This window comes from Saccopteryx bilineata, chromosome 1 (assembly GCF_036850765.1).
Source record: "Saccopteryx bilineata isolate mSacBil1 chromosome 1, mSacBil1_pri_phased_curated, whole genome shotgun sequence".
NCBI lineage: Eukaryota > Metazoa > Chordata > Mammalia > Chiroptera > Emballonuridae > Saccopteryx > Saccopteryx bilineata.
The window spans coordinates 343716790-343739672 of record NC_089490.1 but is presented as its reverse complement, the minus strand read 5'-3'; the positions used below and the strand labels follow the sequence as shown (position 1 = coordinate 343739672).

Here is a 22883-nt window from a genome sequence, read left to right as displayed (position 1 = left end):
GCAAAGGATTTAAACATTTCACTATAAAAAAAATCAGCTATACATAAAAGCAAATAGTAATGCAGTAAATATGGTACAAATAAGCTATATGGCATATAGAAAACAAAATAAAATATCACATTATGGAAACTAACAAATATTTACAGAAATAACTAAAGAAATAAAGTGTTAAAAGTCCCTCCCTATCAGTAATAATTTTAAATGTAAAAGGATTAAACTCTTCCAAAGACAGAGGTGAACAGAATGAATAAAAACATGATCCAAATTTATGTAGTCTATAAGAGACACACTTTACATTCTAACACACAGATAGATTGAAAGTAAAAGGATGAAAATAATCCCATCCAAAGAGTAACCAGAAACAGCAGGGGTGCCTCTACTAATATTGGACAAAATAGCTTTATAAGCAAAAATGTTACAAGAGACAAAGGACATTTTATATTAATAAAAATTCAATTCATCAAGAAGATATAAGAATTATATAAACATTTACACATGTATTGAAAGATAAGCCAAATTTATAAAGCAAAACTGACAGAACTGAAGAAAGAAATAGACAGCTGTACAATAATAGTTGGAGACTTCAATATCCATTCTCAATAATGGAAAGAACAAGCAGACCAAAATTAAGGAAGCAAATAGAGGATTTAATCAACACAAGAAACTAACTATACCTAACAGGTATATACAGAACATTAAACACAAAATTAACAGCATACACATTCTACTCTAGTGCACAGGGCCTATTTTTCAGAATAGACCATATATTAGATCACAAATTAAATGTCAATAAATGTAAAAAGATAGATACCATACAATGTATCTTCTTTAATCATAACAAGATAAAGTTAGAAGTCAATAAGAAAAGGAAAACTGGACAATTCACATATTTGTGGACACTAAACAACACACTTTTAAGCAACCAAAGGATCAATAAAAAAATCACAAAGGAAATTAGAAAATACTGTACATAAACAAATGAAGATAAAAACAGTATACCAAAACTCATGGGATGCATCAAAAGTGGTTCTAGGGGAAAATCATGACATATATATATATATATATACACACACACACACACACACACACACACACACACACACAAGAAAGATCTCCTCTTAAGATCAGGAACTAGATAGGGGTGTCCCCTCTCATCACCCTTATTCACCATAGTTCTGGAAGTCCTAGCCACAGCAATCAGATAAGAAAAAGAAATGAAAGTCATTCAAATTGGAAAAGAAGAAATAAAACTGTTATTATTTGCTGATGACACAGTACTGAACATGGAAAACCCTAAAGTCTTAGCCAAAAAACTACTAGACCTGATAAATGAATTTGGCAAGGTGGCAGGATATAAAATTAATATTCAGAAATCAGTGGCATTTTTATATACCAATAATAAACTGTCAAAAAGAGAAGGTAAAGTAATAACCCCCTTCACTACTGCAACAACAAAAATAAAGTACCTATGAATAAATTTAACTAAGGAGGTAAAAGATTTGTACTCAGAAAATTACAAGACATTGAGAAAAGAAATCCAGAAAGATACAAACTAGTGGAAGTACATACTGTGTTCATGGATAGGAAAAATTAACATCATTAAAATGTCCATTCTACCCAAAGCAATCTATAGATTCATTGCAATTCCTAGTAAAATATCATACCAATGGCTTACTTAACAGATCTAGGACAAGTATTCCAAAAAGTTGTATGGAACAAAAAAAGAACCTTAATAGCCTCAGGAATCTTGAAGATAAAGAACAAAGTGAGAGTTCTCACACTTCCTGATATCAAGTTATACTACAAGGCCACTGTAATCAAAACAGCTTGATGCTTGCAAAAAAAAACAGGCATATAGATCAACAGAACAGAGAACCCAGACATAAACTTATGCTTTTATGGTCAATTAATATTTAACAAAGGCAGCAAGAATATACAATGGAGAAAAGACAATCTCTTTAATAAATGGTATTGGGAAAATTGAACATGTACATGCAAAAAAATATGAAACTAGAGTATCAAAGTACACTATTCACAAAAATAAGCTCAAAATGGATAAAAGACTTAAGTGTAAGGAGTGAAACCATAAAAATCTTGGAAGAAAACATAGGTAGTAAACTCTCCGATATCTCTTGTAGCAATATTTTTGCCAATATATCTCTGTGGGCAAGAAAAATAAAGGACAAAATAAACAAATGGGACTGTGTCAAACTAAAAAGCTTTTGCACAGCAAAAGAAATCATTAACAAAATAAAAAAAAAAAACCCACTCAATGGGAGAACATATTTGCTGATACATCTGATAAGGGGTTAATAACCAAAATTTATAAAGAACTTTTAAAACTCAACAGCAGGAAAGTAAACAATACAATTTAAAAATGCGCAAAATGGCCCTGGCCAGTTGGCTCAGTGGTAGAGCATTAGCCTGGCATGTGAATGCCCAAAGTTCAATTTCTATTTAGGTAACACAGGAGAAGTGACCATCTGCTTCTCCATCCTTCCCCCTTCCCTTTCTTCTTCTCTCTCCCCCTCCCCACAGCCATGGCTTTATTTATTCGAGCAAGTTGGCCCCAGGTACTGAGAATGGCTCCATGGCCCCTAACTCAGGCATTAAAAATAGCTCAGTTGCAGAGCAACAAAGTAAAAGACCCCAGGTGGGCAGAGCATCACCCCCTAGGGGGCTTGCTGGGTGGATCCCCATCAGAGCACATGCAGGAATCTTTATCTCTGTCTCCCCACCCCAATTAGAAAAAAAAAAAAGGCAAAGGACCTGAATAGATACTTTTCCAAAGAGGACATACAGATGGCCAATAGGCATATCAAAAAATGCTCAATATGACATCAGAGTAATGGCAGGGTAGGAAGCGATACTGATAAATCTCCCCCAAAACTCAACAAGATCTTCAACCAGAAACAGAAAAACCTATCCTTGGAGCCTCCAGATGTTTCGCAATACACCCGAAGGTATGGTCGAGTGAAAAATTGGCTAAATATATAAACAAACCCCGAAGGAAATAGGGAGTAAGAAATGCTCCGCCTTCCCTCACTAACCTAAAGAGGGCGGCTTTCTCTGGGAACTGTGAATATAGAAACTGAGGCGGGCAAAGGGGGTGAATAGATCTAGGCCGTGGCACAAACGGCCAAACCAGGCTGTGGCACAAAGATCCAAGCCGAGGAAAAACTGTTCCTGTGGCAACCCGGCAATACAAGCTAATACTTGCGCCAAACCCAGACAAAGAAAGACAAGCGGGGCAGCCATTTTCCCCAATCCCCTGGTCGGCACGTGCAGATAGTGGGCGAGAGATTCCTTCCAAAGCCCTGGGAGTGGGCACCCATGTTGTCCCACAGAGAGGCAGAGTCAGAGGCCTTTGTGTGGGCCGAAAGCGGAATCTCTGGGCAGCCCCAGCACCCTGGGAAAGCTGCGCACAGGAGGGAGCGAGAACTAATACCAACGATGGAACTTTTCCGTGCTGGTGGGGGTTTCACTCAGATGGAAACGCGGCCGGCCTGATATCCTGGTCTGCGCGCACAAATAGTGAGTGAGAGATTCCTCCGAGTGCCTCGGCATTGCGCGCCCGTGTTATCGCACAGAGGGGCAGAGTCAGGGGCCTTTGTATGGGCCAAAGCGGAATCTCGGGCCGCCCCAGCGCCTTGCAAAAACCGAGCACGGGGACGGAGCGAGAGCCAATTCCAATGCTGGAACTTTTCCATGCGGTTGGGGGTTTCACTCAGAGCGTGAGACTGCCGGCCTGATATCCTGGTCTGCGCGCGCAGATAGTGAGCGAGAGTTTCCTCCAAGCGCCCCAGAAGTGGGCGCCCGCCTGTGTTACCGGACAGAGTGGCAGAGCCAGAGGTCTTTGAGTGGGCAGAAGCCCCGCCTGATTATGCTAGCAGCTCTGACTGAGTGAGCCTTACCCAGAGCCCTGTGCTGAGTGGAAATAGAGTGGGGAGTTGCCAGCTCTTTGAGACTCTTACTATCCAGACAGAGGCAGCAGCAACCCCATAGCTGGATTATCAGGCTACTAATTGAGGAAGGAAAGACGAGGAGAAAGGCTCCAGGAACACGGACTATCTCACTGTCGGAGTCTATAAATGCTAATGAGCCTCGACTGCCAACGAGACTAAAGCACAATACATGACATCACCATAGAGACTTATCAACTGCAAACCTCTACCTGAGCGTGCCAAAGGGACAGAACCTGGGGTACAGAGTCACCGACCAGGAAGAGGGAGAGAAAAGAAAAAGCAAGAAGATAACCTCTCAAAATCAACAATAATCTGCAGACTTTATAACCTATCCCATTTTATTATATTTGTTCATTTGTTTCTCTTATCTTCATTCTTGATATTTTTTTTTCCTCCTCCAATTTGGCCGATTAACTCTCTGCCGGTCTTACTCTCTCCTCTCCTTGAACTATACTACCCATAAGTGTTACATCTCAAATTATCTTTTCTTTCCTCTTCCTTTCTCTCTATGAGGGTTGCACTCCAAAACCCGTAACTCTCTCTCTCTCTCTCTCTCCTCTTTTTTCTTTTTTCTTCTTTTAGTGGTTCCCTTTTTTTTTTCTCTCTCTCTTTCTTTTCTCCCTCTATATTAGTTTCTTCCTTTCTCCTTTACATCTCCTCTCATTCAAACCTCAATAACAAACAAATTATCTTATCTGGGACTCAAATTAATGTTTGTGGCATTTTGGGGGAGTTTTACTTCACATTTTTAACTCACTAGCAGTGCTCCCATCCCTGGCTCTCCATTTTATCTAGTTCTTGTTCCACTAAATACAATAGTAATTTTTTAATTTGTCCCCCCATTTTTCTGTTTCCCTCTTATTCCTCTCATCATAACTCTTAGTCAACCAACACCTAAAAGCAAATCATTTTATTCTTGACCCAAATTTTTTCCTTATTTGCTTTTTGTGGGTCCATACCCCCTCTTTTTTCTTTCTTTTTCTTTTTTTTTTTTTTGCCCCTTTATTACTTTTCCCCAATTCAGGCCCTCCATTACAGGCATTGTTTGTTATAATTCACAGTTCACCACAAGATTTTCTCAAGAAAGAGGGGAGAGGAGAGGAGAGGAAAAAAGGAGGGGGGGGATTAATTTCCTTTTTTAAAAAATTTTATTTTATTTTATTTTTCTTTATTTCATTATTAATTTTTTTTAAAAAAACAACTCTTTTCGATTTTTTATTTTTTTAACTTTTTATTCTGTATTAAATCTCATTAATACTATCAACAAAACCAGATGCCATTAAGGAAGAGAAAATCAAATATCATGGATACAAAAGAAAGAGAGGTAACACAGCTAGATGAGAAAAAATCTATGGAGAAAAAATTTAATATATTGGAAACCTTGGAGCTAAATGACAGAGAATTCAAGATAGAAATCCTAAAAAGCCTCCAAGATATACAAGAAAACACAGAAAGGCAATTTAGGGAGCTCAGAAAACAACTCAATGAACACAAAGAATATATTTCCAAAAAAATTGAAACTATAAAAACAAATCAAACAGAGCTGAAAAACTCAATTCACGAGTTGAAAAACGAAGTAACAAGCTTAGCTAATAGAACAGGTCCGATAGAAGAGAGGATTAGTGAAATAGAAGACAAGCAACTTGAGGCACAACAGAGAGAAGAAAGAGACTCAAAAATTAAAAAAAAAATGAGATAGCCCTACAAGAATTATCTGACTCCATCAAAAAGAATAACATAAGAATAATAGGTATATCAGAGGGAGAAGAGAGAGTAAATGGAATGGAGAACATACTCAAACAAATAATAGATGAGAACTTCCCAAGCCTGTGGAAAGAACTAAAGCCTCAAGTTCAAGAAACAAACAGATCTCCGAGCTTTCTTAACCCAACAAACCTACTCCAAGGCATATCATAATGAAATTGGCACAAACCAACGGCAAAGAAAAAATTCTCAAGGCAGCCAGGGAAAAGAAGAATACAACATATAAAGGAAGGCCCATTAGATTATCATCAGATTTCTCAGCAGAAACTCTACAAGCTAGAAGACAGTGGACCCCAATATTTAAAGTCTTGAAAGAGAGGAACTTTCAGCCACAAATACTATACCCATCAAAGCTATCCTTCAAATATGAAGGAGAAATAAAAACATTCACAGATACAGAAAAGATGAGGGAATTTATCATCAGAAAACCCCCACTCCAGGAATTACTAAAGGGGGTTCTCCAATCAGATACAAAGAAAAAAAAAAAAACAAAACAAAACCACAAGTAAAAGCTCCACCAAGAACACAATAAAACCAAATTTAAACTGTGACAACAACAAAAAGAAAGGGGGGGGGGAGAAGATGGAGATGAACAGTAGCAAAGGACGATGGAGTGCAAAAGTACTCACAAAATAGTGCGCTACAATGAACAGGGTAGGAACCCTTTTCATTACTTAAAGGTAACCACCATTGAAAAAACCACCACAGAAGCACAAGAGATAAAAAAGATAGCAACAGAGGAAAGATGTATGGAATACAACCAAATAAAAACAAAAGATAGAAAAATGAAAGATAAGGATCAAACAAGACACAAAACTAACAGAAAGCAAGATATAAAATGGCAATAGGGAACTCACAAGTGTCAATAATTACACTAAATGTAAACGGATTAAACTCACCAATAAAAAGGCACAGAGTAGCAGAATGGATTAAAAAAAATCCAACAGTATACTGCCTACAGGAAACTCATCTAAGTAACAAGGATAAAAACAAATTCTAAGTGAAAGGCTGGAAAACAATACTCCAAGCAAATAACATCCAAAAAAAAAGCAGGCATAGCAATACTCATATCTCATAATGCTGACTACAAGACAGCAAAAGTACTCAGAGACAAAGGGGACACTGAATCAAGAAGACATAACAATACTTAATATATATGCACCAAACCAAGGAGCACCAAAATATGTAAGACAGCTACTTACTGACCTTAAAACAAAAACTGACAAAAATACAATCATACTTGGAGACCTCAATACACCGCTGACGGCTCTAGATCGGTCATCCAAACAGAGAATCAACAAAGATATAGTGGCCTTAAACAAAACACTAGAGCACCTGGATATGATAGACATCTACAGGACATTTCATCCCAAAGTGACTGAGTATACATTTTTCTCCAGTGTACATGGATCATTCTCAAGAATTGACCATATGTTGGGACACAAAAACAACATCAGCAAATTCAGAAAAGTCGAAGTTGTACCCAGCATATTTTCTGATCATAAAGCCTTGAAACTAGAATTCAACTGCAAAAAAGAGGAAAAAAATCCCACAAAAATGTGGAAACTAAACAACATACTTTTAAAAAATGAATGGGTCAAAAAAGAAATAAGTGCAGAGATCAAAAGATATATACAGACTAATGAAAATGACAGTACAACATAGCAGAATCTATGGGATGCAGCAAAAGCAGTGATAAGAGGGAAGTTCATATCACTTCAGGCATATATGAACAAACAAGAGAGAGCCCAAGTGAACCACTTAACTTCACACCTTAAGGAACTAGAAAAATAAGAACAAAGAAAACCCAAAACCAGCCGAAGAAAGGAGATAATAAAAATCAGAGCAGAAATAAATGAAATAGAGAACAGAAAAACTATAGAAAAAATTAATAGAACAAGGAGCTGGTTCTTTGAAAAGATCAACAAAATTGACAAACCCTTGGCAAGACTTACCAAGGAAAAAAGAGAAAGAACTCACATAAACAAAATCCAAAATGAAAGAGGAGAAATCACCACAGACACCGTAGATATACAAAGAATTATTGTAGAATACTATGAAAAACTTTATGCCACTAAATTCAACAATCTAGAAGAAATGGATAAATTCCTAGAACAATATAACCTTCCTAGACTGAGTCAAGAAGAAGCAGAAAGCCTAAACAGACCTATTAGTAGAGAAGAAATAGAAAAAACCATTAAAAACCTCCCCAAAAATAAAAGTCCAGGCCCTGACGGCTATACCAGCAAATTTTATCAAACATTCAAAGAAGACTTGGTTCCTATTCTACTCAAAGTCTTCCAAAAAATTGAAGAAGAAGCAATACTTCCAAACACATTTTATGAGGCCAACATAACCCTCATACCAAAACCAGGCAAGGATGGCACAAAAAAAGAAAACTACAGACCAATATCTCTAATGAATACAGATGCTAAAATACTAAACAAAATACTAGCAAATCGAATACAACAACATATTAAAAAAATAATACATCATGATCAAGTGGGATTCATCCCAGAATCTCAAGGATGGTTCAACATACGTAAAACGGTTAACGTAATACACCATATCAACAAAACAAAGAACAAAAACCACATGACCTTATCAATAGACGCAGAAAAGGCTTTCGATAAAATACAACACAATTTTATGTTTAAGACTCTCAACAAAATGGGTATAGAAGGAAAATATCTCAACATGATAAAGGCCATATATGATAAACCATCAGCTAACATCATATTAAATGGCACTAAACTGAAGGCTTTCCCCCTTAAATCAGGAACAAGACAGGGTTATCCACTCTCTCCACTCTTATTTAATGTGGTACTAGAGGTTCTTGCCACAGCAATCAGACAAGACAAAGAAATAAAAGGCATCCGTATAGGAAAAGAAGAAGTAAAGGTATCACTTTTTGCAGATGATATGATCCTATACATCGAAAACCCCAAAGAATCCACAAAAAGACTACTAGAAACAATAAGCCAATATAGTAAGGTCTCAGGATACAAAATTAACATACAGAAGTCAATAGCCTTTCTACATGCCAACAATGAAACAATTGAGAACGAACTCAAAAGAATAATCCCCTTCACGATTGCAACAAAAAAAATAAAATACTTAGGAATAAACATAACAAAGAATGTAAAGGACTTATATAATGAAAACTATAAACCATTGTTAAGAAAAATCAAAAAAGATATAATGAGATGGAAGAATATACCTTGTTCTTGGTTAGGAAGAATAAATATAATCAAGATGGCTATATTATCCAAAGCAATATACAAATTTAATGCAATTCCCATCAAAATTCCAATGACATTTTTTAAAGAAATGGAGCAAAAAATCATCAGATTTATATGGAACTATAAAAAACCCCGAATAGCCAAAGCAACCCTAAAGAAAAAGAATGAAGCTGGGGGATTACAATACCTGACTTCAAACTCTATTATAGGGCCACGACAATCAAAACAGCATGGTATTGGCAGAAAAATACCAGACCAATGGAACAGAATAGAAAACCCAGAAATAAAACCACATATATATAGTCAAATAATTTTTGATAAAGGGGCCAAGAACACACAATGGAGAAAAGAAAGCCTCTTCAATAAATGGTGCTGGGAAAACTGGAAAGCCACATGCAAAAGAATGAAACTGGACTACAGTTTGTCCCCCTGTACTAAAATTAACTCAAAATGGATCAAAGATCTAAACATAAGACCTGAAACAATTAAGTACATAGAAGAAGACATAGGTACTCAACTCATAGACCTGGGTTTTAAAGAGCATTTTACAAATTTGACTCCAAAGGCAAGAGAAGTGAAGGCAAAAATTAATGAATGGGACTACATCAGACTAAGAAGTTTTTGCTCAGCAAGAGAAACTGATAACAAAATAAACAGAAAGCCAACTAAATGGGAAATGATATTTTCAAACAACAGCTCAGATAAGGGCCTAATATCCAAAATATACAAAGAACTCATAAAACTCAACAACAAACAAACAAACAATCCAATAAAAAAATGGGAAGAGGATATGAACAGACACTTCTCCCGGGAAGAAATACAAATGGCCAACAGATATATGAAAAGATGTTCATCTTCTTTAGCTATTAGAGAAATGCAAATCAAAACTGCAATGAGATACCACCTCACACCTGTTTGATTAGCTATTATTAACAAGACAGGTAATAGCAAATGTTGGAGAGGCTGTGGAGAAAAAGGAACCCTCATACACTGTTGGTGGGAATGTAAAGTAGTACAACCATTATGGAAGAAAGTATGGTGGTTCCTCAAAAAACTGAAAATAGAACTACCTTATGACCCAGCATTCCCTCTACTGGGTATATACCCCAAAAACTCAGAAACATTGATACGTAAAGACACATGCAACCCCATGTTTATTGCTACATTGTTCACAGTGGCCAGGACATGGAAACAACCAAAAAGCCCATCAATAGATGACTGGATAAAGAAGATGTGGCACATATACAGTATGGAATACTACTCAGCCATAAGAAATGATGACATCGTATTATTTACAGCAAAATGGTGGGATCTTGATAACATGATACGAAGCGAAATAAGTAAATCAGAAAAATCCAGGAACTGCATTATTCCATACGTAGGTGGGACATAAAAGTGAAACTAAGAGACATTGATAATAATGTGGTGGTTATGGGGGGGGGGAAGGGAGAGGAAAAGGGGGAAGGGGAGGGGCACAAAGAAAACTAGATAGAAGGTGACAGAGGACAATCTTACTTTGGGTGATGGGTATGCAACATAATTGAACAACAAGATAACCTGGACTTGTTATCTTTGAATATATGTATCCTGATTTATGGATGTCACTCCATTAAAAAAATAAAATTATTTAAAATTCACAAATAACAAGTGTTGGCAAGGGTGCGGAGAACAGAAACTCTTGTCTGTTGTTGGTGGGAATGAAGATTGGTGCAGTCACTGTGGAAAGCAGTATGAAATTACCTCAAATAATTAAAAATAAAACTGCCTTATGACTCGGCAATTCCACTTCTGAGAATATATCCAAAGAAACCTGAAACACTAATTCAAAATAATATATACATACCTATGTTCATTTCAATGTTATTTACAATAGCCAAGATGTGGAAGCAGCCCAAGTGCCCATCAGTAGATGAGTCGATAAAAAAGCTGTGGTATGTTTACACAATGGAATACTTCTTGGCCATAAAAACTAAGGTAATCTTACCTTTTACAACAGTATGGATGGACTTGGACAGCATTATGCTAAGTGAAGTAAGCCAGTCAGAGAAAGATAAGTACTATATTATTTCACTTATATGTGAAATCTAACAAATAAAATGAATTAACAAGCAAAATAGAGACAGACTCATAGATAGCAGACTGACAGCTGTCTGGTGAGTGGGAGTGGTGTTAGGCGAGTGGGATGGAAGGATTGAGCAATTAAAAAGAGAGACACTGATGGAGACAGCCAACAGTGTGGTGACTGCTGTGGTCAGGAGTAAAGGGGGATAGAGATGATGGATGCGGATTTGACTTGGAGTGGTGAACACACAATCCAGTATACAGAAGATAAGTTGTAGAGTTGAGTGCCTGAAACCTGCAAAATTTTGTTAACAAGTCTCACCCCAATAAGTTTAATTTACAAAGTGGGGAAAAATAAATATATTTTTTTAAAAAGTAAAATGGTGGTTGCCAAGGCCTGAAGTTGGAGTGGGAGAATGCAGGGTCATTGTTTAATGAGTATAGAATTTGAGTTTCCAAAATTAAAAGACTTAAGTAGATGGATGGTGTGACAGTTAAAAAATGTTATAAATGTGCATCAAAACCACTGAACTGTACATTTAAAAATGATTAAAATAGTGAATTTTGTTATTTGTATTTTACCACAATTCAAGCATGTTTTAAAAGAAGGAAATTTGACCATAGACTTTTAGTTTAAAAAATTATGTTCACATGAAAACCTGTACATAAATGTTTATAACTTATTTATAATAGCTCATAAATGGAAAGAATCAGATATCATCAAGTTGGTGAATTACTGAAAAACTTCATTATACACATACAATGAAATAATACTCAGCAACAAAAAAGAACATACTATTATTACATACAACAACCTGGATGGATCAAAAGGGAATTATCTGTAAAAAATACAATCACAACAGGTTCTATATGATTCTACTTATGCAATGTTCTTGAAATGACAAAATTATAGAAAAGGAGAACAGATTGGTCATTGTGAGGAGTGAGGATCTGAGGAGAAGGAAGGGGATGAAGGCAATTTCCAGGGCACAATATGTAAGGATGATTATGATAAATAAAGCAGTTAACATTTGTTGTGTTCTTAAATTTGCCCAGTGTTTTTGTTATGTGTATATATGGATGTGTATATCATCTCATTTAATCTTTTAATCATTCCATCATGTTATTGCTGTCATTAATTTACAAATGAGAAAATTGACAATTAGAAATTTGTCCAAAGTTCTATGTGTAGCTGATAGGTAGGCCAGGATTTGAAAAAGGGCCTGCGATCTACCAATCACAGACCTTAACACATAATAAAGGCTCGATAAATAAAAGCTATTAAAATTCTTTCTACCAGATTAATCTAAATTATAATTGAAAGGAAAGAAAATAACCTTAGAGCCTCTTTCTTTCTTTCTTCCTTCCTTCCTTTTATTTTTTTATTAAGTGAGAAGCAGGGAGGCAGAGAGACAGACTCTGGCATGCATCAGACTGGGATCCACCTGGCAAGCCCTCTACTGGGTGATGTTCTGCTCATCTGGGTTGCTGCTCCATTGCTCAGCAACCAAGCTATTTTAGTGCCTGAGGAGAGGCCATGGAGCCATCCTCAGCACCAGGGGCCAGCTTGCTTGAACCATGGCTGTGGGAAGGGAAGAGAGAGAGAGAGAGAGAGAGAGAGAGAGATAAGGAAGGGGAAAGGGGTGGAGAAGCAGATGGTCACTTCTCCTGTGTGCCCTGACCGGGAATCAAACTGGGGACCTCCACATGCCGGGTCAACATTCTACTGCTGAGCCTACCAGCCAGGGCTTACAGCCATTTTCTGTTTGAAAAAAAAAGTAAAATAAATAGAAATACAATCATAATAGAGGTGTAGTTGGATAAAAAGAAATCTGATTGGAAAACAGATGTAATACAATGAAAAAGACATGTTGTGATCACCCACCCTAGAGTAAAAAAGACAGGGAAAACAGGAACAGGAACATCCAATGGCTTAGTTTATGACTTGAGATGCAGAAAGTTATCTACATATACTTTTATTAAACCAAAGGGAATTTTGGATATATATATTTCCAAGGAAGACTTTGTCTCTGAGGCATTTAAATTATCTGAAGAAATTATTTTTAAATCTAACAGAAAGGGGATATGGGTTAAATTAGGCAGAGATTAATAATAATTAAGTTTGAAAAAATTACCATTTAATCCCAGGTGTTTTTAATTCTGAAAAATATCTATAATAATATATTTATAAATGTGGTTGTTAATAATTTCAGTTTCTTTTCATGCTAGGCTTTTTTAAGTCTTTTAAATAATGCTTTAGTAATATTCTTAATAATGCCTATTAGAAATCTGGCTATCTGGGTCACAAAGATATTTATGGGGTACTGCAATCCATCTGGTAATGGCAGCAGGAAATAGACACCTTTTTGGGCTCTGACTTTCAACGATCACCTTACATGAAAACAAAACGCCAAGCATACAAAACACGTGTTGAACAAGAAACTGAAGCACAAAGGAGAAGGGGCTGAAGACTATGTTCAGAGACACAACCTATACTTGATAAATGTTTGTTAGTGGAGGGAGGAAGAAAGGGAAGGAAGGAATGGCAAAAAGGAAAGAATAGGGGATTCCAAAAAGATGGGCACACACAGAGATCCTGAGATGAGAAGGGAAGCTAAGTAGCTTGGTTAGAATGCAGATTTTCTGCATTAAAGGAATATATACCAAGAGAGGTGTGGTCAAATACTTACTTTAACTTGATGTGGAACAACCTCTTGTAGTTAACATTTATTATTCTGATGTTATTTTTTCTAAGTTCTTCAACGGTGTGTAACCGGTCCACTTGCTGAAAACCAGGTGCTGTTTCTTGGACATATTTCCTATCAAAAGCTGGCAACCAATAAATCTGTAAGAAGAAACAGGAAATCTTTCAGTGGATAATCAGCTATCTAGCTACACATAGCCCCATGTAGACTAGATGGAGCCCCATTCCAGCACAGCTAACAGTCTATATGGAGTAGAGAGAGATTCTACCCTTCGGCCCAATATTGTCTAATAAACTCTCACAATGGGGCTTTCGCCAAGGTTGTTCTGCAGCTGAGTTTTCTCAGATAACATCATGGATCAAGGGCCCATTGTGTGCAGAGAGCCTCACACTAGCAGAAGTGGATGATGGATTGGCAGATGAGGATGAAAGGTGGGAATCAGAAATTTCTCCTCTGGCTGATGATGCTAAACATCATCTTTGAGAGGGCCCATTTCCTGCCAATGGAGAATGTTATGATGACACATCTGTGCAAATAGTTCCACTGATAAAAAAAAAGACACATTTTTCACTCACAGCACTCTTCTATATTCAGAGAATTTAAAAGATTTGGAATGACTGACTATCCCAATGCAGAGAGGTGCTTCTGAAAAACATGATGAATAAATCTCTGTTCAAATAAGTACATACCAGCTTATCCATCATTAATTGAAACCAAGTCCTCAAAGCCTTTGTGTTCTTCAGGCCCTTTCTAATAGCTCTGCATTGGTGATGGCACAGGTCACATCATATAGTCATCACACACATTCCCTTTCAACAGAGTGCTGATATTACATTTGGGTTGGAATAGCAAAGAGCCTCAATGTTTTTCCCACTGAGACAAATATGAGTGGGTCATTCTTAGATTGCTAATCGCCATTTCTACAGGGAGCACATATATTTAAGGATCCCAGGGAAGATCTATAAGATAGGCTAGGTTGAACTGCTATACTCCTGGGACATGCTATCCACCTCCCAATTGCTAACATAAATACTGATATAGACATACCAGATGATGCTCAATTTTAGAGTCAAGGGTCACATTTACTACTTTGCGTACAAATGTGTTTCTGAAAGGATGTTTTGCTGGAGGGGTATTAAGATGAAATATCACATATTTTCTCTCCTTCCGTGCAATTTCCAATAAATCACTTAGTTTTGGAATCATCTGCTTTCTTGCTTTTTCTCTGTCAGCATTTGATAAAGGTTTCATATTGTAAAATGGTCTGAGCTTAAAGAATAAATACAAAAGAGAATACAGTGGCTTCTATTAGGCATTTTACAACCTTCCTGCTATATAGCTCTACATCTGGTCCTACCTGTGTGTTACTCTATTACCATTCAACCTACCAGGCCACCTGAAATACTGGTCTTGAGATAAGAGTTACCAAGGAGAGAAATTAAATGTCATTTCCATAGGTAATTATGGTATTTGGAACGATGTAGGCTATATCCAAGAACTTGTGTTTGCACAGAAAGACCTTCATGTTCCATCTTGACCTTCCTTTTCAGCCTGTTTTTCTATAACTCAAGGTAAAACAATTCCCCTTTAGTTGCACTGGCTTCCAATATTTGCTCTCACTGTCCTAGAAATAGCCTTTGGCTTCAGACCGAATTGGATTCAATCCCAGTTCTATCACTCATTTGCCTTTTTGCCATATCCACCTGTTAAAATCCTACCCTTAACCTGCGAAGTCCAGCCCAAATGCTACCTCCTTTTTGAAGCCTTTCTTAAATATTCCTGAACTAAAGTGACTTTGATGGTGTTAAACTCCAGTGGCCCATTTTTGTGCCTCTGTAATTGTGTCTCATACTGGCTTCTATTGTAATTTATGGAAGTCTTAGACCAGATTCAATTCTGGCTTCATATGCTTCTTGCTGTGTAACCTTGGTAAAACCATTTAAATTCCCAAAGTCTTCACTGCCCAAACTATAAAGTGAGGGAAGGGGGGGGAGGGGTACACATGTGTTTCCCAAGGTTATTTTAAAGATTGAATATGATAAAATATGTACAGGGTCTAGGAGCATGTCCAGTACCTAGAAAAGTGCACAATTCACTTAGTTCCCTCACTCTCTACTGCTTCAACTGGAGTATAACTCCCTCACAGGAGGAACTGTCAGCTTGTCTTTGCACTTCATCTTACAAATCAGTCCATACATGTGTTAGCTACATTAAATGTAATAGATAGTTGTTTTAATAATCATTTACCAATTGCAGATCATCTGTTGGTGAAGTCTGTGAAGCAAGAAGTAGGCACTCATATTTTCTTAACTCAAATATTCTCCTTCTCACTGCACAACTCTATCTTCATTCTCATTCTCACCCTATTTCTTCTCCTTCCCTTGACCTCCTAAACAAGCTGCTCTTTCTCATCTTTTTCTCAGGAAAGAAACAATCACATTGTACAGGATCCCCAATGAAGCCTGGAAGGCAGATCACAGAAACTAAATTAAATCATAGTCTACATCTGAGTTCAGGTCTATCATGAGGATTTTTTTTCATCCTCAGGAAAATAGAAATTTGCTTTAGGATTCAAGATTTTGTTTGACTCTATACCAGATCTAGACCAACTGATTCATTTAACTGTTAGTCCTTTATGTGAGAAAACTGTTAAAAGAACAAGATGGAAAAAGCCTAGAGAGGATCTAAATGACTAAGCTGTGCATAATTCCTGAAATGTCCATGAATTGGTAAAAAAGAATAGGAAATGCACTATAGAAAGACATTTATTAAGCCTTTACTTTAAGGATAAATTGGATGAAAAATTCAATATAGTAAAAACAGTAAAGACTAATTAATGATAGAATTTAAAACCAAACTCCAGGTCCTGGCCGGTTGGCTCAGCGGTAGAGCGTTGGCCTGGCGTGCGGGGGACCCAGGTTCGATTCCCGGCCAGGGCACACAGGAGAAGCGCCCATCTGCTTCTCCACCCCTCCCCCTCTCCTTCCTCTCTGTCTCTCTTTTCCCCTCCCGCAGCCGAGGCTCCATTGGAGCAAAGATGGCCCGGGCGCTGGGGATGGCTCCTTGGCCTCTGCCCCTGGCGCAAGAATGGCTCTGGTCTCAACAGAGCGACGCCCGGGAGGGGCAAAGCATCGCCCCCTGGTGGGCGTGCCGGGTGGATCCCGGTGGGGCGCATGCGGGAGTCTGTCTGACTGTCTCTCCCCATTTCCGGCTTCAGAAAAATAAGGAAAAAAAAGAAGCACTCCTTTCTTCTCTATGGCACTCTCCTATAAACTTCATCATGAGGAATCTTTGCAAAAACAATCTGTAGTGAAATGTACAGCAGACAAATTATAAATATTTTTAGAAACCACAGAAAATTCTACTGCACATTATTAAATTATAGTGATATTAGTATATTGATTCAAAAAATAACCAAATAATTGGCCAAGGTACCAAAACCCGTGAGGGAAAAAGAAACAGAATAATGAGAATCAAACCCTAAGAATTCAGATTGACTTTGTTCACACTGTTGCCTAAAATCCTCTTAACGCTGACATTAAGGGAGATAGATCTAAGCCAACTAGAACAGACTTAATATAATAAGGGTTAATTTTCCCTTTCATTAGTCTAAGCAATATATCCCTTTATCTGCTTTAAAAAAAACTGAGATGGTGGCAGATAAAGAATCATCCAGTATCTGTGAGCTATTAACCAAACTATCCCTCAATTTCTAATACTGCCTAACCCAATTATACTCTCTTTGGTCTAATTTCTACTTTCTTTGTGTCCCAGTGGATGAAGATAGCCAATATTTATTGCTTTTGCTAGGAAATACTAATAATTTACCTGGAAAGTTATGTTTCAGGCATTTATTGAAGGCTCATCCTTCTCTTCTCAAGCCAAAGCAAGATCTTAAGGATATGTAGCACTCATCTTGAAATTCTAAGATTGATTCTATAACTCCAGTCAAAAAACTTTTTTTTTGACATAGACAGAGACAGAGAGAGGAACAGATAGGGATAGGCAGACAGGAAAGGAGAGATGAGAAGCATCAATTCTTTGTTGCAGCTCCTTAGTTGTTCATTGACTGCTTTCTCATATGTGCCTTGACCAGGGGAGCTACAGCACAGCAAGTAACCCCTTGCTCAAGCCAGCGACCTTTGGGTTCAGGCCAGTGACCAGGGCATCATATCTATGATCCCAAGCTCAAGCCAGTGACCCCGTGCTCAAGCTGGTGAGCTCACACTCAAGCCAGATGAGCCTGTGCTCAAGCTGGTGACCTTGGGGTTTCGAACCTGGGTCCTCTGCATCCCAGTCCCATGCCCTATCCACTGTGCTACCACTTGGTCAGGCTAGTCACAAAACTTCTAAGGAAAAAAATTTAATTCTACAACATAACAGTTCATTATCCAGGGTTCAGCAAACTTATTCTGTGATGGGCCACATACTAAATATTTTTGATTGTGAGACAAGACAGTCCTTCTCACAACTATTCAACTCTGCCATTATACTGGAAAAACAGCCATAGACAGACAATTCATAAGTGAATAAGACTGTCTATGTTCCAATAAACACTATTTATGGACAATATAAAATTTAAGTTTTATATATTTTTGCACATCATGAAACATTATTCTTTTGATTTTTCTCTCCATCATTTAAAAATGTAAAAACAAGTTTTAGCTCAGAGGTTGTCGAAAAACAGTCAGTGGGCTGGATTTGGACATCAGGCCATAGTTTGTCAACCCTTGGCTGTGCTATACTAGCTAAGGAAGGACATAATCTAATGAAAGATTACAAATTATACAAAATTACCCAAAGCCAACCACTAACACAGTTAAGACTAACTGGATGTCGTAAAGTAGAGATAGCAAACTTTTTGGAAATAGACAGGCCTCTATGTGATTTGACTCAAACAACTTAAATCAATCTCACAAAACAGAAACCAAAGACCTTTTCAGCCCTTTGAGTAGTTTTTTTCATGCTCACTGACCCCCAGGAGTGAGTTCTTTTTCAAAAATAAAATTAGTTATGGTTACAGTTTTACTAACTTAAAATCATGTTTGTTTGGTAACTAATTTATGGAAACAAGAAGAACATACATTTGCCTTTTTTAAATGTTGCCTTACACATTTTTAAAATAAATCGATCATACTCTGGATGGTCAGGAGGCATGAGGACATTCATGAACATTCATACTACTCAAAGGGTTAATGATCTCAAAATATTTCTTCAACAATCATCTTTGCTGATCTTCCAGATCATCATGGACCTTTCTATTGACAGTATGCAAAAGGGGAGACCATGGTCTAAGGACATTAACTCATCCACCCGGCTCGCCCACCAGGGGCGACGCTCTGCCCACCAGGGGGCGATGCTCTGCCCCTCTGGGGCGTCACTCTGCCGCGACCAGAGCCACTCTAGCGCCTGGGGCAGAGGCCAAGGAGCCATCCCCAGCGCCCGGGCCATCCTTGCTCCAGTGGAGCCTTGGCTGCAGGAGGGGAAGAGAGAGACAGAGAGAAAGGAGGGGGTGGGGGTGGAAAAGCAAATGGGCGCTTCTCCTATGTGCCCTGGCTGGGAATCGAACCCGGGTCCCCCGCACGCCAGGCCGACGCTCTACCGCTGAGCCAACTGGCCAGGGCCCCTAATATTTTTATGTTAGTTGATTAATTACCATAGTTACATTCTCTTTATCACATGACCATTTACCAATGTAACACTCTTAACACAACTGTATTATCCTCACCAGTGAAGGAAACTCCCATGACTTCTATAATTTGATAACTGTCCATGCATGGAACAGTTCTTTTGGATGCTCCTATATTTAATATTGTTTATTGATAAGTTTTCTTTAAAAAAAATTTTCTTTTTCTTTTTTTGTATTTCTCTGAAGTTGGAAATGAGGAGGCAGTCAGACAGACTTCCACATGCGCCTGACCGGGATCCACCCGGCACGCCCACCAGGGGGTGATGCTCTGCCCATCTTGGGGCGTCGCTCTGCCACAATCAGAGCCATTCCAGTGCCTCAGGCAGAGGCCACAGAGCCATCCTCAGTGCCCGGGCAATCGCTGTTCCAATGGAGCCTCAGCTGCAGGAGGAGAAGAGAGAGACAAAGAGGAAGGAGAGGGGGAGGGATTGAGAAGCAGATGGGCGCTTCTCCTGTGTGCCCTGGCCGGGGATCGAACCCGGGACTCCTGCACGCCAGGCCAACGCTCTACCACTGAGCCAACCGGCCAGGGCCTTGATAGGTTTTCTTTAAAAATTAAAAAAGACAGTAATAAGCTGATTAGGCAGTAATTTATTTAAATTCTCTTATAGAATCTCAAATCTATTACCAGATTATCAAATTGGTTCAGTGGCCAAAATATGGCCCTCCCTAAGAGATGTGAGATTGCTAAAAATAAAAGGGTAACTACATACACTGATTGCTTGTTTGCTTTTGAAGTAGTTCACAACTTCAGGGGAAAAAAAGAGAATTTTAACCTCTTCAGTTATCTGTATTAAAAATAAACAACAAATACACAAATTACACATGCCTTGAAGCTTCCCAAATAAATTGTGCTCCTGAAGGTAGAGATCCCCAGTGAAAAAGGCATTAGAGGAAATGCTTCCGATCATCACCCTGAATAGAATGCTCTGATGAAAGTCCTTAGACAAGGAAGGGTCTCTCATAGAGAAGAAAGACCAATCTATGGAGTTCAAGAATTGAATAATTAATGCACAAAATATGACCCCAATTCTGAAAAGAAACACTAGAACTAATTGGGTTAGCAGATTCACGAGGACCACCTGGTATCACCAGTTAACCTCAAATAAATACTTCCCAAAATCCGCATTACAATACCTGACTTTAAACTATATTATAGGGCCACGATAATTAAAACAGCATGGTATTGGCAGAAAAATAGACACTCTGACCAATGGAACAGAATAGAAAGCCCAGAAATAAAACCACATATATATGGTCAAATAATCTTTGATAAAGGGGCCAACAACACACAATGGAGAAAAGAAAGCCTCTTCAACAAATGGTGTTGGGAAAACTGGAAAGCCACATGCAAAAGAATGAAACTCGACTACAGCCTGTCCCCGTGTACTAAAATTAATTCAAAATGGATCAAAGACCTAAATATAAGACCTGAAACAATAAAGTACATAGAAGAAGACATAGGTACTAAAATCATGGACCTGGGTTTTAAAGAACATTTTATGAACTTGACTCCAATGGCAAGAGAAGTGAAGGCAAAGATAAATGAATGGGACTACATCAGAATTAAAAGTTTTTGCTCAGCAAGAGAAACTGATATCAAAATAAACAGACAGCCAACTATATGGGAACTGATATTTTCAAATGACAGCTCAGATAAGGGCCTAATATCCAAAATTTACAAAGAACTCATAAAACTCAACAACAAACAAACAAGCAATCCAATAAAAAAATGGGAAGAGGACATGAACAGACACTTCTCCCAGGAAGAGATACAAATGGCCAACAGATATATGAAAAGATGCTCAGCTTCATTAGTTATTAGAGAAATGCAAATCAAAACTACAATGAGATACCACCTCACCCCTGTTAGATTAGCTATTATCAACAAGACGGGTAATAGCAAATGTTGGAGAGGCTGTGGAGAAAAAGGAACCCTCATTCACTGTTGGTGGGACTGTAAAGTAGTACAACCATTATGGAGGAAAGTATGGTGGTTCCTCAAAAAACTGCAAATAGAACTACCTTATGACCCAGCAATCCCTCTACTGGGTATATACCCCAAAACCTCAGAAACATTGATACGTGAAGACACATGTAGCCCCATGTTCATTGCAGCACTGTTCACAGTGGCCAAGACATGGAAACAACCAAAAAGCCCTTCAATAGAAGACTGGATAAAGAAGATGTGGCACATATACACTATGGAATACTACTCAGCCATAAGAAATGATGACATCAGATCATTTACAGCAAAATGGTGGGATCTTGATAACATTATAAGGAGTGAAATAAGCAAAGCAGAAAAAAACAAGAACTACATGATTCCATACATTGGTGGAACATAAAAATGAGACTAAGAGACATGGACAAGAGTGTGGTGGTTACCAAGGGTGGGGGGGGAGGGAGGACATGGGAGGGAGGGAGGGAGAGTTAGGGGGAGGGGGAGGGGCACAGAGAACTAGATAGAGGGTGACGGAGGACAATCTGACTTTGGGCGAGGGGTTTGCAACATAATTTGATGACAAAATAACCTAGACATGTTTTCTTTGAATATATGTACCCTGATTTATTAATGTCATCCCATTACCATTAATAAAAATTTATTAAAAAAAAAAAAAAAATACTTCCCAAAATCCTCCATGACATAACTCATCACAGAAGGGATCAACTGACTGTAGTATTAAACAAAGACTGATGGAGCAACCTTTTTTTTTTTTTTTTTTGTATTTTTCTGAAGCTGGAAACAGGGAGAGACAGTCAGACAGACTCCCGCATGCGCCCGACCGGGATCCACCCGGCACGCCCACTAGGGGGCAACGCTCTGCCCACCAGGGGGCGATGTTCTGCCCCTCCGGGGCATCGCTCCACTGCTACCAGAGTCACTCTAGCACCTGGGGCAGAGGCCAAGGAGCCATCCCCAGGGCCCGGGCCATCTTTGCTCCAATGGAGCCTTGGCTATGGGAGGGGAAGAGAGAGACAGAGAGGAAGGAGGGGGTGGGGGTGGAGAAGCAAATGGGTGCTTGTCCTATGTGCCCTGGCCGGGAATCAAACCCGGGTCCCCCGCACGCCAGGCCGACGCTCTACCGCTGAGCCAACCGGCCAGGGCGCAACTTTTCTAAGATATCAGAAAATGTGATGAGTTTTTTCTTCATCTTGTAACTAACATAATCTTGAAAAAATTATACAAGTGAGACATGGATTAGAACCGTACCCAAAGGGACCCTCCTGAAACAAATTTTGTATAGTTTCTTCCCTTTGTGAGTAATAAATTTGTACTAGTAATTAGGTGTTTATTTTATTAATAAAAGCATTTCCCCCATTAAATAGTAACTGCAGCTTAAAATGGCTTAAAAATATTATATGTCTGTGTTCTCTACGTAAGGCATTCTAACTTACTATTCTGTGGCAGGGGAAAACATTGGATATTTATTTTAAATTATACAAAATACTGCTC

The 22883-nt window shown here is 38.3% G+C and overlaps 1 protein-coding gene across 1 annotated transcript in view; it reads right to left on the bottom strand.

The window, feature by feature from the left end:
• Positions 1 to 22883, bottom strand: part of LOC136319573 (glycerophosphodiester phosphodiesterase domain-containing protein 4-like) — a 165116-nt gene that overhangs the window by 56379 nt on the left and 85854 nt on the right. The window contains exons 11-12 of the mRNA XM_066252771.1: positions 14785 to 15006; positions 13723 to 13877 (exon numbers count right to left, since the gene is read on the bottom strand). Coding sequence (XP_066108868.1) covers positions 13723 to 13877; positions 14785 to 15006 — 377 coding nt within the window. The remainder of the gene's footprint in view (positions 1 to 13722; positions 13878 to 14784; positions 15007 to 22883) is intronic.